The sequence below is a fragment of the Aethalodelphis obliquidens genome, unplaced genomic scaffold (assembly GCF_003676395.1).
Source record: "Aethalodelphis obliquidens isolate GAN/ISIS:26980383/991018 unplaced genomic scaffold, ASM367639v1 scaffold75, whole genome shotgun sequence".
NCBI classification, from domain to species: Eukaryota; Metazoa; Chordata; class Mammalia; order Artiodactyla; family Delphinidae; genus Aethalodelphis; species Aethalodelphis obliquidens.
Window position 1 is genome coordinate 1,211,983 of NW_020838019.1, and position 14,352 is coordinate 1,226,334.

The following is a 14,352-nucleotide window of genomic DNA, read 5'->3' on the forward strand; positions in this document are numbered from 1 at the left end:
CCAGACCTTCCCTTCAGGACTGAGGCAATATTCCCCGAGCTGCTCCAAGTGTTGGTTGCTGATAGCTCACAGCAGCTAGGTTCTTACCTAAAAATTGTTCTCAGCCAAAGGGAGCTGGCTTGTACAAATTATAACCCCTTCCTGGGGACTGCCTGCATGCAGTGTCTAATGCAGAATACAAAGGTATGGCCCTTTTGCTTCAATCTGGGCCATCTTAGAAAAACCAGCCTTGCTTCACATCTGATAGACCTGCTTTCCTCACTACTCCAGAAGCCTTGCTCTCAAGAATAGTCTAGATTAAATCTTTGCGCGCAAATCTCTGGGTCAGGGTCTGCTTCCACATGTCTTAAATATGGGAAGTTTCCCAACCATACATAAAACATTGATAATGAAGCAGTGCTTTAAAGGTGTAGTAAAACTATGACAATATAATCAGAACACCTAGTTCTGTGTTCTAGTTCCACTACTTAATGGCTCTATGATTTTGGATAATTTATTTCTCTGAGCCTCAAGTTTCCTCATCTTTAAATGGGGGATAATTCCTTATGTAACAAGGGTTACTATGAGGGCTCAAATTGGGATATACCAACACAAACACAAACACACACACACGCTCATGCTTTCAAATATAATGTAATATTCTTATTATAATTTACATGAACTGGCAATTTCAAAACCTAAGCCTAATTATTTTCACATTCTGTTATTTCATGGAAACATTCCATTAGACAGCTAGCCAATATTAAGATTAAACCAAAAAAATTCATTAGTTGTTTACTATATGCTTGACCCTGTGCTATGAATGAGGTATACAATGATGGCATGGTTCTTGACCTCAAAGGATTACAGCCTGGGGAGAGGCATTAAATATAAACAGATAAAGTGTGATCAAGTATTACATATGCCAAGGGACTTCCCTGGTGGTCCAGTGGTTAAGAATCTGCCTTCCAATGTAGGGGATGTGGGTTCGACCCCTGGTTGGGGAACTAAGATACCACATGCCATGGGGCAACTATGCCTGCATGCTTTAGAAAGATCCGGTGTGCTGCAACTAAGACCTGATGCAGCCAAATAATTAATAAATAAATAAATAATTAAAAAGGTATTATATATGCCAAAATGGCAGCAGTATGCCCAGAAATAGTGGGAGGTGTGTTCATTTTTCCAAGAGTATCAGAAAAGACTTCATTAAGGAAGTGAACCTTGAGGTGAGACAGTTTTTAGGAAAGGTACTTTATTCCCAGTAAACTTTACTTGAGCACTGAAGGATACTTTAATCACTTCTAAAAGTAACATCAATTTGATTTAACCTATAACAACTATTTTGTGTGTATCTATCATGCAGAGAACTTTCACAGAAATATTTACAACTGAAAGTTAAGGTTACTTACTGTTATCTTACGAGGACATTCATTAGGACAGAGACCACTAAGAACTGTGGAAAAATTAAAAAAAGCCTATTATTACTGTTATAATATTAATATGCCCTATTGATTCATGGTCAAGCAAAAACCAATTCAATTTCTTTAGATCTGAGTAAATTAAATTTCTTTTGTTCACTTTAGGCCAATATTTCAAAAGCCTTTATTAAGCAGTCAAGCTGCTGCCATTTTGTGGAATATATAGATGATATAATTAATTATGGTTATAATATCATACCTACTGTTGGTTCTATTTTCTAATTGGTTAGCTACATTCCAAGGATGACTTAGAATCTGACAGAGAATTGCCAAATGCAAACCAATTAAAATTTATACTGAAAAAAACAAAATAGAACATTTAACACTTCATATCAAACTAGACTATTTCAATTTATCTAGTCAAATTTTCTGGGTAAAAAAGTTTGGGCTCCCTTGATAACTTTTATGGAGAACATAACTATAAAATAATTGATGGGTCTATAACAAAAATAATTTAATGACATATTTATTCTATAATTACCAAAAAAGAAAAGGTTAGGATATCTGAACATTCTTTCTATAACTAACATGTATTTTGAAACATAACTACACTCATGTGAAGTAATTCCTTTATAAGAAGGCAGACTTTATGTGCTATTAAATATGCTATATGTTATAAATTTAAGGAAGACAGCTGATAGTACTGTTCAGTAAGCATGAACTGTACCAATAATAATTGTGATTATTGGTTAGTTCAAATATATCTATAGGAAAATTGTTCCTTATGTTGATTTATATTTTACAAATGTGAAATGATAATCATTCTAATACAAATATTATACTTAGGCAGGGTACATAAACTGCAAAGGCATAAGAAATGAACATGACAAATTTCATCACATAAGAAGATACTTGTTTATTTACTATAGTACGTTTATATTAAATTCAACCTGAGGAAACAGTGAAATAAATGTTTCATACTTGCAAATCAGTTTTCAATGTTTAAGTTCCTTACCCCAGCATAGTGCCTAGTTATCACTCTTTTATTCTCAAACACTCCATGACCTTACTTCTCCCTCTCCTTTGTTCCTCTTCCCTCAACTCTGGGCAGACACTGGTACTTCTTTTTCACTTGTCCCCAAATGATTTTCCTAAACCTTCATTAAAACATTATCTTGCTAAACAGTATATTATTTACTCAAAAGTCTGTCTTTGTACCAGTATGTAAGCTCTGCATAGTTTTTTTTATCATTTTTTCAGGCCTAGCCAAATGTATTTGCTCAATAAATACTTGTTAAAGGAGGGAAAAGATGGATTATTCAATAAATGGTACTGGATAACTGGCTACTTGGAGGAAAATAAAGTTAGACTTTGATTCATAACATGAAAATTACATTTGGCAAAGACACTACTAATATAAAGAACTCTTACACTACAGTGATAAAAAGACAACCCAATTAAAAAATGGGCAAAGGACCTGAACAGGTATTTTTCCAAAGATGATGCAGACATATAAAAAGCTCATGAAAAGATGCTCAGCATCATTATCATGGAAATGCTAACCAAAACCACAACGAGACGTACACAATTCACAATATCCAAGAGGTGGAAGCAACCCAAATCAATGTCCATTGGCAGATGAATGAATAAACAAAATGTGGTACACACTCAGAGTGGAATATTATTCAACTTTAAAAAGGGAAGAAATCCTGTCACATGTTACAACATGGATGAACTTTGAGGACATTATGCTAAGCAAGCCAGTAATAAAAAGACAAATACTCTATGATATCACCTACATGAGGTGTCTAAACTTGTCAAATTCAAAGAAACAAAGTAGAACGGTGGTTACCAGGGGTTGACGGGAAGGGAAAAAGGGCAGTTGTTAAATGGGTACAGAGTTTCAGATCTGCAAGATGAAAAAGTTCTGGAGATCTGTTTCACAACAATGTGAATATACTTAACATCACTGAACTATACTTAAACATAGTTAAGATAGTAAATTTTATGTTACATGTTTTTTTAACCACACACACAAAAATGGTTAAGATTGTAAAAATAAACAAAACAAACCCACAATGAGACACCATTTCACACCCATTAGGATGGGTATAATCAAAGAGTCAGATAAAAACAAATTTGGGTGAAGATGTGGAGAAACTGGACCCTCCTACATTTCTGGTGGGAATGTAAAATGGTCCAGCTGCTTTGGAAAACAGTCTGGCAATTTCTTAAAAAGATAAACAAAGAGTTCCTATTTAACCCAGCAATTCCACTCTTAGGTATATATCAAGAGGAATTAAAATATATGTCCACACAAAAACTTGTACATGAGTGTTCACAACAGTATTATTCATGATAGCCAAAAAGTAGAAACCATCCAAATGTCCATCAACTGATGGATAAACAAAATGTGGCAGGTATATTCATATAGTGGGATATTTGACAATTAAAAGGAATAAAGTACTGATGCTACAACACAGATGGATCTTGAAAACATTATGCTAAGTGGAAGAAGTCAGTCACAAAAGATCACATATTATATGAACCCATTTATATGAAATATTCAGGATAGACAAATCTATGGATACAGAAAGTAGTGGTTGCCTGGGGATGGGGATTGAGGGTGGTAGCTAAAGGGTACAGGGTTTCAGGATCATTGGTAGCTCTATTTTTACTTTTGTCATACTGAGTGAATTAAGTCAGAGAAAGAAATATCGTATGATATCGCTTACATGAGGAATCTAAAAAGAAATGATACAAATGAACTTATTTACAAAACAGAAACAGACTCACAGACTTAGAGAATAACTTATGGTTACGGGGTGGGGGTGGTGAGGGTGAGGGGACGGGATAGTTAGGGAGTGTGGGATTGACATGTACACACTGCTATATTTAAAATGGATAGCCAACAAGAACATACTGTGTAACACAGGGAACTCTGCTTAATATTATGTAACAACTTAAATGGGAAAAGAATTTGAAAAAGAATAGATAGATACATGTATAACTGAGTCACTTTGCTGTACACCTGAAACTATCACAACATTGTTAATCAACTATACTCCAATATAAAATAAAAAGTTAAAAAAATAAAAAATAGAAAAGGGTACAGGGTTTCTTCTGTGGTGATGAAAACGTTCTACAACTGATTGTGGTCATGTTGGTACAATTCTGTAAATATACTAAAAGCTATTGAATTGTATACTTGAAACAGGCAAATGGTATGGTATGTAAATTATATCTCAATAAAGCTGTTATAAAATTTTAAAAATACCATAAAATTAAAAAAAAAACTAATGACAAGGGGCTGTGAACTTTAAAAAATATACATTACAAAGAGATACTATTGCCAATATACAAAGAGCTTCCAGATATGGGTTAGAAGATGATAATCCAATAAAAACAAAGGATATCAAGAAGCAATATCCAGAAGAGAAAAGTACAAATAATCAAAAAACCAGGAAGAAAGACACTCAACCTCACTAGGCAGGAAAAAAATCAATTTTATACCTAACAGAAAGGCAAAAAATGAAAGACCAATAAAAATGTCTGTAGGAAAAACAGAATCAAAGATAAATGACAAACTATGAAGAATATTTACAACATATATCACGAAGGATTAATTTCCCTAATATATACTATGGTACATTTATAAATCAATAAGCAAATGAAAAAGGACAAGGACCATTCATAGAAATAAAAATACAAATGGCTCTTGAACATATGGAAAGATGCTGAACTTTACTCAGTATAAGAAAAATGCAAAATAAGACAATACTTTCACTTTACAACTGGCAAAACTTAAAAAGTTTAATAATCCATTGGGTTGGTGAAGGTATTAGGAAATGTGCATTCTCCTACACTGTAAGTGGAAGTTTAAACTGATACGATTTCTATGAAGGGACACATGTTAAAAAGTTCAAAACCAGGCAGAATTAATCTAAGGTGTTGGAAATTAAATTAGTGGTTACCTGTAGGTGAACTGGGTCAGTAATGAAAAGGGTGGTTATGAGGAAGCTTCTGGTTGCTGGTATCATGTTTTTCCTGATCTGGGTGTACTTACATGTGTGCATTTACTTTGTCAAAATTTATACACCTGTGTACTTATGTACACTTTTCTGTAAGTATATTTCAATAGAGCATATTTAAAAAGTGTACATGTATTATTTTTTAGTAATTCCATTTTTAGGAATTTATTCTATAGGCTATTCACTGTGGCGTTAATTATAATAAAAAGAGACTGAAAATAAGCTGGTATCTGTCAATAAGAAACTCATTAAATTATGTTGTATCCATACACATGATACTATTCAGTAGTTAAAATGAGGTAGCTCTAGATTATATTGTTATGGTATAATCTCCAAGATATATTGTTAAGTGGAGAAAACAAAGTCTAGAACTACCATTTATGTAAAATAAAAGCATATAAACATATGTGCTTGTATGTGTTTAAGATATCTTAGACAGACACAAAGAAGAGGTTGCTTTTGGGGAAAAGAACTGGACCACTGGGAAACATGGGTAAAAAAGCGACTTACTTTTCACTATTAGACTCTTCTGTATTTTTTCACCATTTGCATGTACTACTTATTTTAAAAACAAATTTGTTACAGAAATAAAAATTTAGAGCTCTCAGATGAATATGTAGTAAACTGGACAGTGTTATGCTGATGGGATATAAACGTCTATGACTGTTGGGAAAGGTAATTTGGCATTATCTATTAACACTAAAAACATAGCCCCTCAACTCATCAATTTCATGTATATGAAATATTGGAAACTATCTATGTGTCCACTAAGAGAGAAAATGCTAAATAAATTATGGAACATCTATAGTACTATGGAATGACATGGAACTATTAAAACAATGAGAGAGACCTGTTAAGTGCTGACATGAAAGGGTGTTTATACTCTCTTGCTAAGGTAAAAAAATAAGACAAAGGCAGATATGTTCAGTAAGATTCTATTTACAAATGTATGTGTTAGATGAATTTCATAGACATACTACTGAACAAAAGAAGTCAGACACAAAGAGTACATACCATCTGATTACATTTATATGACAGTTAGAAAAGGAAAAACTAATCTATGGTGACAGAGATCAGAACAGTGGTTATACTTTTGCAGGGGAACATGAAGGACCCTTCTGGGGTACTGGAAATATTTTATCTTGATTGGAGTGTGGCTACAAGGGAGTATACCTATGTAAAATCTCACCAAGCTATACGCTTTAACCTTATTTTCTCTGTACACCCATTGCTACAACTTTCTTTCTACTGTCTTATCAGCTCACACCTGGATGATTGGTGTATTCCAGTGGTTACCCTCAGCCTGACCTCTCAGGTCAGAACACCTATTTCTTTTGATGAACCTCTATTTTTTTCTTCTGAACATTGCTGCAAAATCCATCTTCTTAAACTACACATTTGATCATAGACTCTCTTTGATGAAGAGAGTAAACAGTAAGTGTAATGGTAAGTTTTATGTGTCAACTTGGCTGGGTCATGAGGTGCCCAGATATTTGGTTAAATATTATTCTAGGTGTTTCTGTGAGGGTGTTTTTGGATAAGATTAACATTTAATCAGTAAACTGAGTAAAACAGATTGCTCTTCATAATGTGTGTGGGCCTCATCTAACCAGTAGAAGGCCTGAAGAGAACAAAAGCCAGACCCTCTCTTGAGTAAGAATTCTCCTGTCTGATGGCCCTCAAACTAGAACATTAGCTTTTCCTGCCTGATGAACTGGACATCAGTTCTTCCTGGTTCTACAACTGCCTGCTGGCCTTTTGACTCAAACTTGGACATTGGCTCTGCAGATTTTGTACTTGCCAGCCTCTGTAACTGCATGAATTAATTCCTTGTAATAAATCTCTCTCTCTCTTTCTTTTTCTCTGTATTCTATTGGTGCTGCTTCTCTGGAGAATCCTGACTAATTCAGTAAGTATCTGCAGTTATTGTATCACAATGATTGATTTGCGGATACTGAAAAATCCTTGCATCCTTGGGATAAATCCCACTTGATCATGGTGTATGATTCTTTTAATGTATTGTTGGATTCGAATTGCTTGTATTTTGCTGAGGATTTTTGCATCTATGCTCATCAGTGATATTGGCCTGTAATTATCTTTTTTTAGTGGTATCTTTGTCTGGTTTTGGTATCAGGGTGATGGTGGCCTCATAGAATGAGTTTGGGAGTCTTCCTTCCTCTGCAATTTTTTTAGCCCATGTATTCTTAAAGATATTTAAAGTATAAAACCTTGGCTTCTAGCTTTGTGATTCACTTTACATTAGCTACTTTATACAAATGCCAAAACCAAAAAACTGCAATAATTGTGCATAAATACTGTAACACCAAACCAATGTGCAGGTTGGGACAAGGATGAGTAGAATAAAGTCAAAGCTATAAAGGTCAATACTGTATAATGGTTTTAGTAGCATTTAAAATGAAAAATCCTTGCCTGGATTATGGGTGACTGTTCACATTCAGTCTCTGAAAATGTCTTTAGTTTTTGTTTAAGACACATGAATCCTAAGCAAATATTATAATCAAATATCACGTGTAAAATAAAGACCCCCATCCTACCCATTCTTGTCATTTAGACATTATTTTAGACTCTATATGGAAAACTTCTTTTGTCTGTTATTGATTACCTACCTTTCATTCATTATTTTTTAAATTAAAAAATCCTATGCTTAATAAAATATATTTTAAGACATACCAGTACTCAGAAAATATATTAGCCTATGTACAACTTTCTGAAAATCTCTTGAGGAAGCATTCCATCAAAATAAATAGGAATTCGAGTCAATAAAGGTAAAGATGTGGTATATATGTAAATGGTGACAATAAAGCCAGTAAAACTTGTTAAGTTTAAATAATCATTGATAACACGGTTGTAACTGTTACCAAATCAGTCATCCAGAAATAAACTTCCACAGTATTTCAACAAAATCTGGAAGAAGGCAGGGGAATAAAAGCTTTTGAAAGGTCTCATCTTATTTGGGTAGTGAAAGGTGAAGATACTGTTACAATTTTAAATATCCAAGGAAATACAGGTTCACATATGTTTGTTAGAAATCTGCGTTAAGTACTAGTAGAATCAGAATGCAGAACCTCTAATGTATCTGACAGGAATAAGAGAAACAAATTAGAGCTAGGAGCTAGTTCTGATTCAGGGGAGCTAGGGAACCCCTCCAATTCCACAACACACAGAGTCCCCTGTGTGAAGAGCATTCTGTTGATCTGTGGTGTTGTGGGAATCAGTGAGGGAACAGGCAGAAGGATAGCATTACCTTTCCCTAGCCACACACAGAAGCTTAGGTACCCGAATTTCCTTAACTGAGACAGTGACATTTAACATAGGCTGGTTTGAGCATTAGAGTAACAGTTACTTTAGAGCAAAATCAACTCTGGACATTGTAGATGGCTTTGAAAGGGTAACTATATACTAGTAACTGTCTGCTTAAGGAAAACAAGTAACAATCAAAGGAAAGAGTGGAAGAGCATCTCAAGACAACTAGAAGGTTATTTTTCACAAATAATTGCTCTAAATTATCTCATTACCCATGACCTTTCTATAAAGCATGTTATTAACATTTATGTTAATATCCATAAGTGCAAAGTTATCTTGCTTTCTAAAACTAAAACTTCCTACATCAAATTGGCTATCTCTGGGTCTGAGCTTGGTAATGTTTGGAGAAAACTTTCCTTGGGATACTGTTAAGGTGATGGCAGTGCTACCCAGTGATACCCATCCTTGACTTAGGTTAGGAAGTTACAGGCCACAGACTCTCAAGAGACTCTTGGGTTTTTAAAATTTTTACGTGTAATTTTTCAAACATAAACAAAATTTTTATGTTGCCTGGATTATGTATGAATCCCACTCATACTTCACATAACTTCAACTGTCAACAACACATGGCCAAAGTCATTTCACCTATACTCCATTTCCCACTTGCCTGGATTAAAGAAAAACCTCAGATATGTCATTTCATTTTCAAGTAGTTTGTTGTATCATTACTTGATTCTTTAAAGAAGCTTACTTTTTCTTGAGAAGCTCTGAAATAGCCAAATAATACCCCCTTCAAAATCATAAAGAACAGGAGACAGTCATATGGATTAAAAGTACAGAAATGGTTAGACTCATAATACCAGTATTGTGTGGCTACAGTAGTAATGAAGACGGGGAAATACTCTTAGTTCATTCAAATAAGAGTGAATTTGCTGGTTAGAAAAGAAAATTACATTTTCTGCCATTTTCATTTCTCAAAATAAATCTCTCAACACTCATTCATTATTCTGTCGCTTTTCTGTGTTCAGCTATTTATGACCGCTTCAAAACTGTAATAAATATTTATACAAAATACTGTGTCATTTCATTCACAAATGAACAGATATGGCTGTCTTGATGTCAACTATAATAACAGTGACACAAAAACAGTTGCCTTTCAACATTAATTCATGATAGAACTCTCAGCAAACTATAAATAGGGGAAACTTCCTTAATACAATACGGAGCATTTCCAAAAAGCTAATATCATTCTTAATGGTGAAAGATGGAATGCTTTCTCCCTAAAATCAGAAACAAGGCAAGGATGTCCACTCTCACCAATCTTATTCAACATATCAATAGCAATGGAAATTCTACCTAGAAGAAGAAAAAGAAAAAAAAAGGGCACAGATTGGAAAGGAAGAAATAAAACTGTCCCTCTTTGCAAATGACATGATTTTGTATGTAGAAGATCCCACAGAATCTAAAAAAACCCTCCTGGAACTAATAAGTGAGTTCAGCAAGGGTGCAGTATACAAGATCATCAAACAAAAATCAATTGTATTTCAATACACTAAAAACAAACATGTGGAAACTAAACTTAAAAACACAATAACATTTATAATCACATCAAAGAAAGTAAAATACTTAGGCATACACTTAACAAAACATGTACAGGATCTCTACGATGAACATAAGTGTTAGGTGGAGGAGATGGTAGATAGCTTGCATGGTTGGGAACAGGTAACAGTGAACAAATAGGTAACTATACTGAGGAAAATGGGAGTTTGAGAAGATGTCTACAAACAGAAAAGATTAGAAGGAACCCTTGAAATGTTGTGTTGGATTAGAAATGGAAGTAATGATATGAATTCATTGTTATATAATATATATAAAATAGTTTTAGGTATGTATATACAAATATATGTGTTGTATACACATATATTTAGGTATGTATATTTGTGTGTACAAATATATGTGTTATATACACATATACACATATACAAATATATGTATATATGTGTTGTGTATGTGTGATACATTACCTGTATTTCTTAGTTCTGTCCATTGAGAAAACCTAGAAGAAATAACAGCCCAGTAGCAATGAGCACACTGAGCACCCAGAACTGGGTTTTAAAATACCATCCTCTACTCAAAGGAACCAGGGCTCCTTGAAGAAAGAGATCAGATTCTAGACTTAGGGCAAGGGAGGTAAAAGATGCACCTGGAATATCTTGTTTTGCCAGAGCACATGTCAAAAAGATAAAGGAGCCAGTCTGAAGGAGCTCCTACTGCCCTCACTGGGAACAATTTTAACATTAAAAGAAACGATATTATTTATTGAATAAAATACAAATACACAGATCTATACTGATAAATGAGATAAGGGAAAGATCTTCCTTAGAGTAGAATGCCAACCAAAAAATGCAGGGGTGTTGGAAACAGAATCACTCTTTGACACCTATCAAATAGATGCTTGATTCAGGCAGGAGCTATCAATGGACTCTAAGGCTGGTAGGTAGAAATTTGATATGGAAAAGTCTATTAAAGTAATATCAGAATACCCCTCCACAAAGTACTAATCAATGACAAAGGGGGAAATAGTGAATTTAAGGTGGGGAAACCTAGTAGTCATCAAGATGACCAGATGATCAAGGTTATCACCAGGGTGGCAGGACAGGTCAACATCACGTGCTTACTGATTTGATGTACTGAGAGGCCACAGCATTGGTTCCACTAAATTCCATGTAGTGGAGTTTCTGCAAAGAATGTGTAGCCTGAGCTGGGTAAGGAAGAAACAGGATTATCCTACAGAATGTAAGGCCTGTATTCTTTAAAACTGATAAGGACATGAAAAGGAACTATTCCAGATTGGAGAAGATGTGACAGTAGGTATTCCTCGACAGACTTCTGGGTCAGAAAGAAAGAAGCCATTGTTGGGACAGTTGGCAAAATTTGAACAGGGTGGTACTGTTGTATTGAAGCTGATCATCTGCTTTGGAGAGTTGTACATATGTTATGTAGGAGCATGTTTTACTCTTTGGAAAATGTGTTGACAGAGAGAATACAAAATTAAATGTTATAAATCTCAGAAAGATCCTTTTTGACCCACCTCCTAGAGAAATGGAAATAGAAACAAAAATAAACAAATGGGATGTAATGAAACTTAAAAGCTTTTGCACAGCAAAGGAAACCATAAACATGATGCAAAGACAACCCTCAGAATGGGAGAAAATATTTCCAAATGAAGCACTGACAAAGGATTAATCTCCAAAATTTACAAGCAGCTCATGCAGCTCAATATCAAAAAAACAAACATCCTAATCCCAAAATGGGCAGAAGACCTAAATAGACATTTCTCCAGAGAAGATATACAGATAGCCAACAAACACATGAAAGAATGCTCAACATCATTAATCATTACAGAAATGCAAATCAAAACTATAATGAGATATCACCTCACACCAGTCAGAATGGCCATCATCAAAAAATCTACAAATGATAAATGCTGGAGAAAAGGGAACCCTCTTGCACTGTTGGTGGGAATGTAAATTGATACAGCCACTATGGAGAACAGTATGGAGGTTCCTTAAAAAACTAAAAATAGAACTACCATATGACCCAGCAATCCCACTACTGGGCATATAACCTGAGAAAATCATAATTCAAAAGGAGTCATGTACCACAATGTTCACTGCATCTCTATATACAACAGCCAGGACATGGAAGCAACCTAAGTGTCCATCGACAGAAAAATGGATAAAGAATATGTGGCATGTATATACAATGGAATATTACTCAGCCATAAAAAGATATGAAATTGAGTTATTTGTAGTGAGGTGGATGGACCTAGAGTCTGTCATACAGAGTGAAGTAAGCCAGAAAGAGAAAAACAAATACTGTATGCTAACCCATATATATGGAATCTAAAAAAAAAAATAGGTCATGAAGAACCTAGGGGTAGGATGGGAATAAAGACGCAGACCTACAAGAGAATGGACTAGAGGACAAGGGGAGGGGGAAGGGTAAGCTGTGACAAAGTGAGAGAGTGGCATGGACATATATACACTACCAAATGTAAAACCGATAGCTAGTGGGAAGCAGCCGCATAGCACAGGGAGATCAGCTTGGTACTTTGTGACCACCTAGAGGGGTGGGATAGGGAGTGTGGAAGGGAGGGAGACGCAAGAGGGAAGAGATATGGGGATATATGTATATGTATAGCTGATTCACTTTGTTATAAAGCAGAAACTAACACACCATTGTAAAGCAATTATACTCCAATAAGGATGTTAAAAAAAATTAAACGTTAATATTTAATAGTAATAATAAAACATATAAAACAAATACTCACCAATGACTTTAACAAAATAAGCATCTGCTTCAAAGTTATTTTTTAGTGTATGGATGGCAAAATCATTCTTTGTATATCCTTTACTTAGTACTACAATGTCCAAGATTCCCTGGAAAAAACATAAAAATGGTAAGAACTACTAGACTGAATGAAAAAAATGATGAAAATGCATGATATGTTTACCATGTAAATATAAACCTTATTTATTCAACTTGATGTTTAAAATAAAAATATTAAAAATATAAAAACTTGAATATTAAAATATAAATAAAATGAAAAACACCTATAATTTTAATCCCTGAAAATAACTGTTAGCATTTTGTACTTCCTTCCAGTCATATCTGCATGAATTTTTAAAGGTCTGTGATATGGAGTACCGAAGTGTTTCCAATCATCAGAGAAAGAAGGTACCTTTTCATCTGCCCTGGCCCCCATTATTTTTTTTTCCTAAAAAAGTGGGAAGCTTTGCTAATTTTATTGGGGGTAAAAAAGGTGTGTTCATTAAAATTTCCATTCTGCTGACTCTTAATGAGGTTCATCATTTATCATATCTTTTCATATGTTAGCTACTTGTGTTTTTTCTGTAAATTGCCTTAATCATGTTCTGTTTTTCCAGTGGGAGTTTCTGGTGACTTGTATCAGTTTGAACAAACCTTTCTACGTTAAGAATATTAATTATTTAATTCTTTCATAGCTAATTTTTTTCCCAGATTTAAACACAATTTTAAATTTCATTTATGATATTTTTATGTACAGAAATTAATTGATTTGTAGTTAATTCTCTTGATTTTCCCTCTTGCGATATTTTTACCAATTACTTTCATGCTTGGAAATTGCTTATGAAAAGTGAACGAACACAAGATTTGGTAGCAGAGAGACAGAGGAAAATAAGGACTTGGATAATTCATATAATTGAGAATTAGCCTCTTATAAAAAAAAAAAAACAAACCAACCAACCGGGCTTAGGGTTGGACATAATGTCTTGATGGAGATTTAACGTTTTAAAATAATCAAATTGTTTTACAAGGATATACTGTGACATATTAACTCTGGAATTTAACACATTTTTTTCAGAATTTATTATTTTTCTGAGTGATAAACTGGCTTACTTTTAAAGAACAAAACAGCTTGGGAGATTCTATTTTCCCTCAACAATGCCCAGAAGCACTTGATAAACTGGTTTTTGACATTAGAAAGAAGAAAACCAGGGCCCTGAGCGCCTTTCCCAGGCCACCTGGCAACTGAAGACAGTCACAAGAATCTGTAGCAATAGATGCCAACTCTAGTTCATTAGGTTAAGAGAGAGTACACACTGAACCCATTC

The 14,352-nt window shown here is 34.3% G+C and overlaps 1 protein-coding gene across 3 annotated transcripts in view; it reads right to left on the minus strand.

Moving 5' to 3' along the window:
• Positions 1-14,352, minus strand: part of ITFG1 (integrin alpha FG-GAP repeat containing 1) — a 232,780-nt gene that overhangs the window by 55,838 nt on the left and 162,590 nt on the right. For all 3 annotated transcript variants that reach the window (XM_027092142.1, XM_027092144.1, XM_027092143.1), the window contains exons 12-13: positions 13,029-13,137; positions 1,392-1,435 (exon numbers count right to left, since the gene is read on the minus strand). In XM_027092142.1, coding sequence (XP_026947943.1) covers positions 1,392-1,435; positions 13,029-13,137 — 153 coding nt within the window. The remainder of the gene's footprint in view (positions 1-1,391; positions 1,436-13,028; positions 13,138-14,352) is intronic.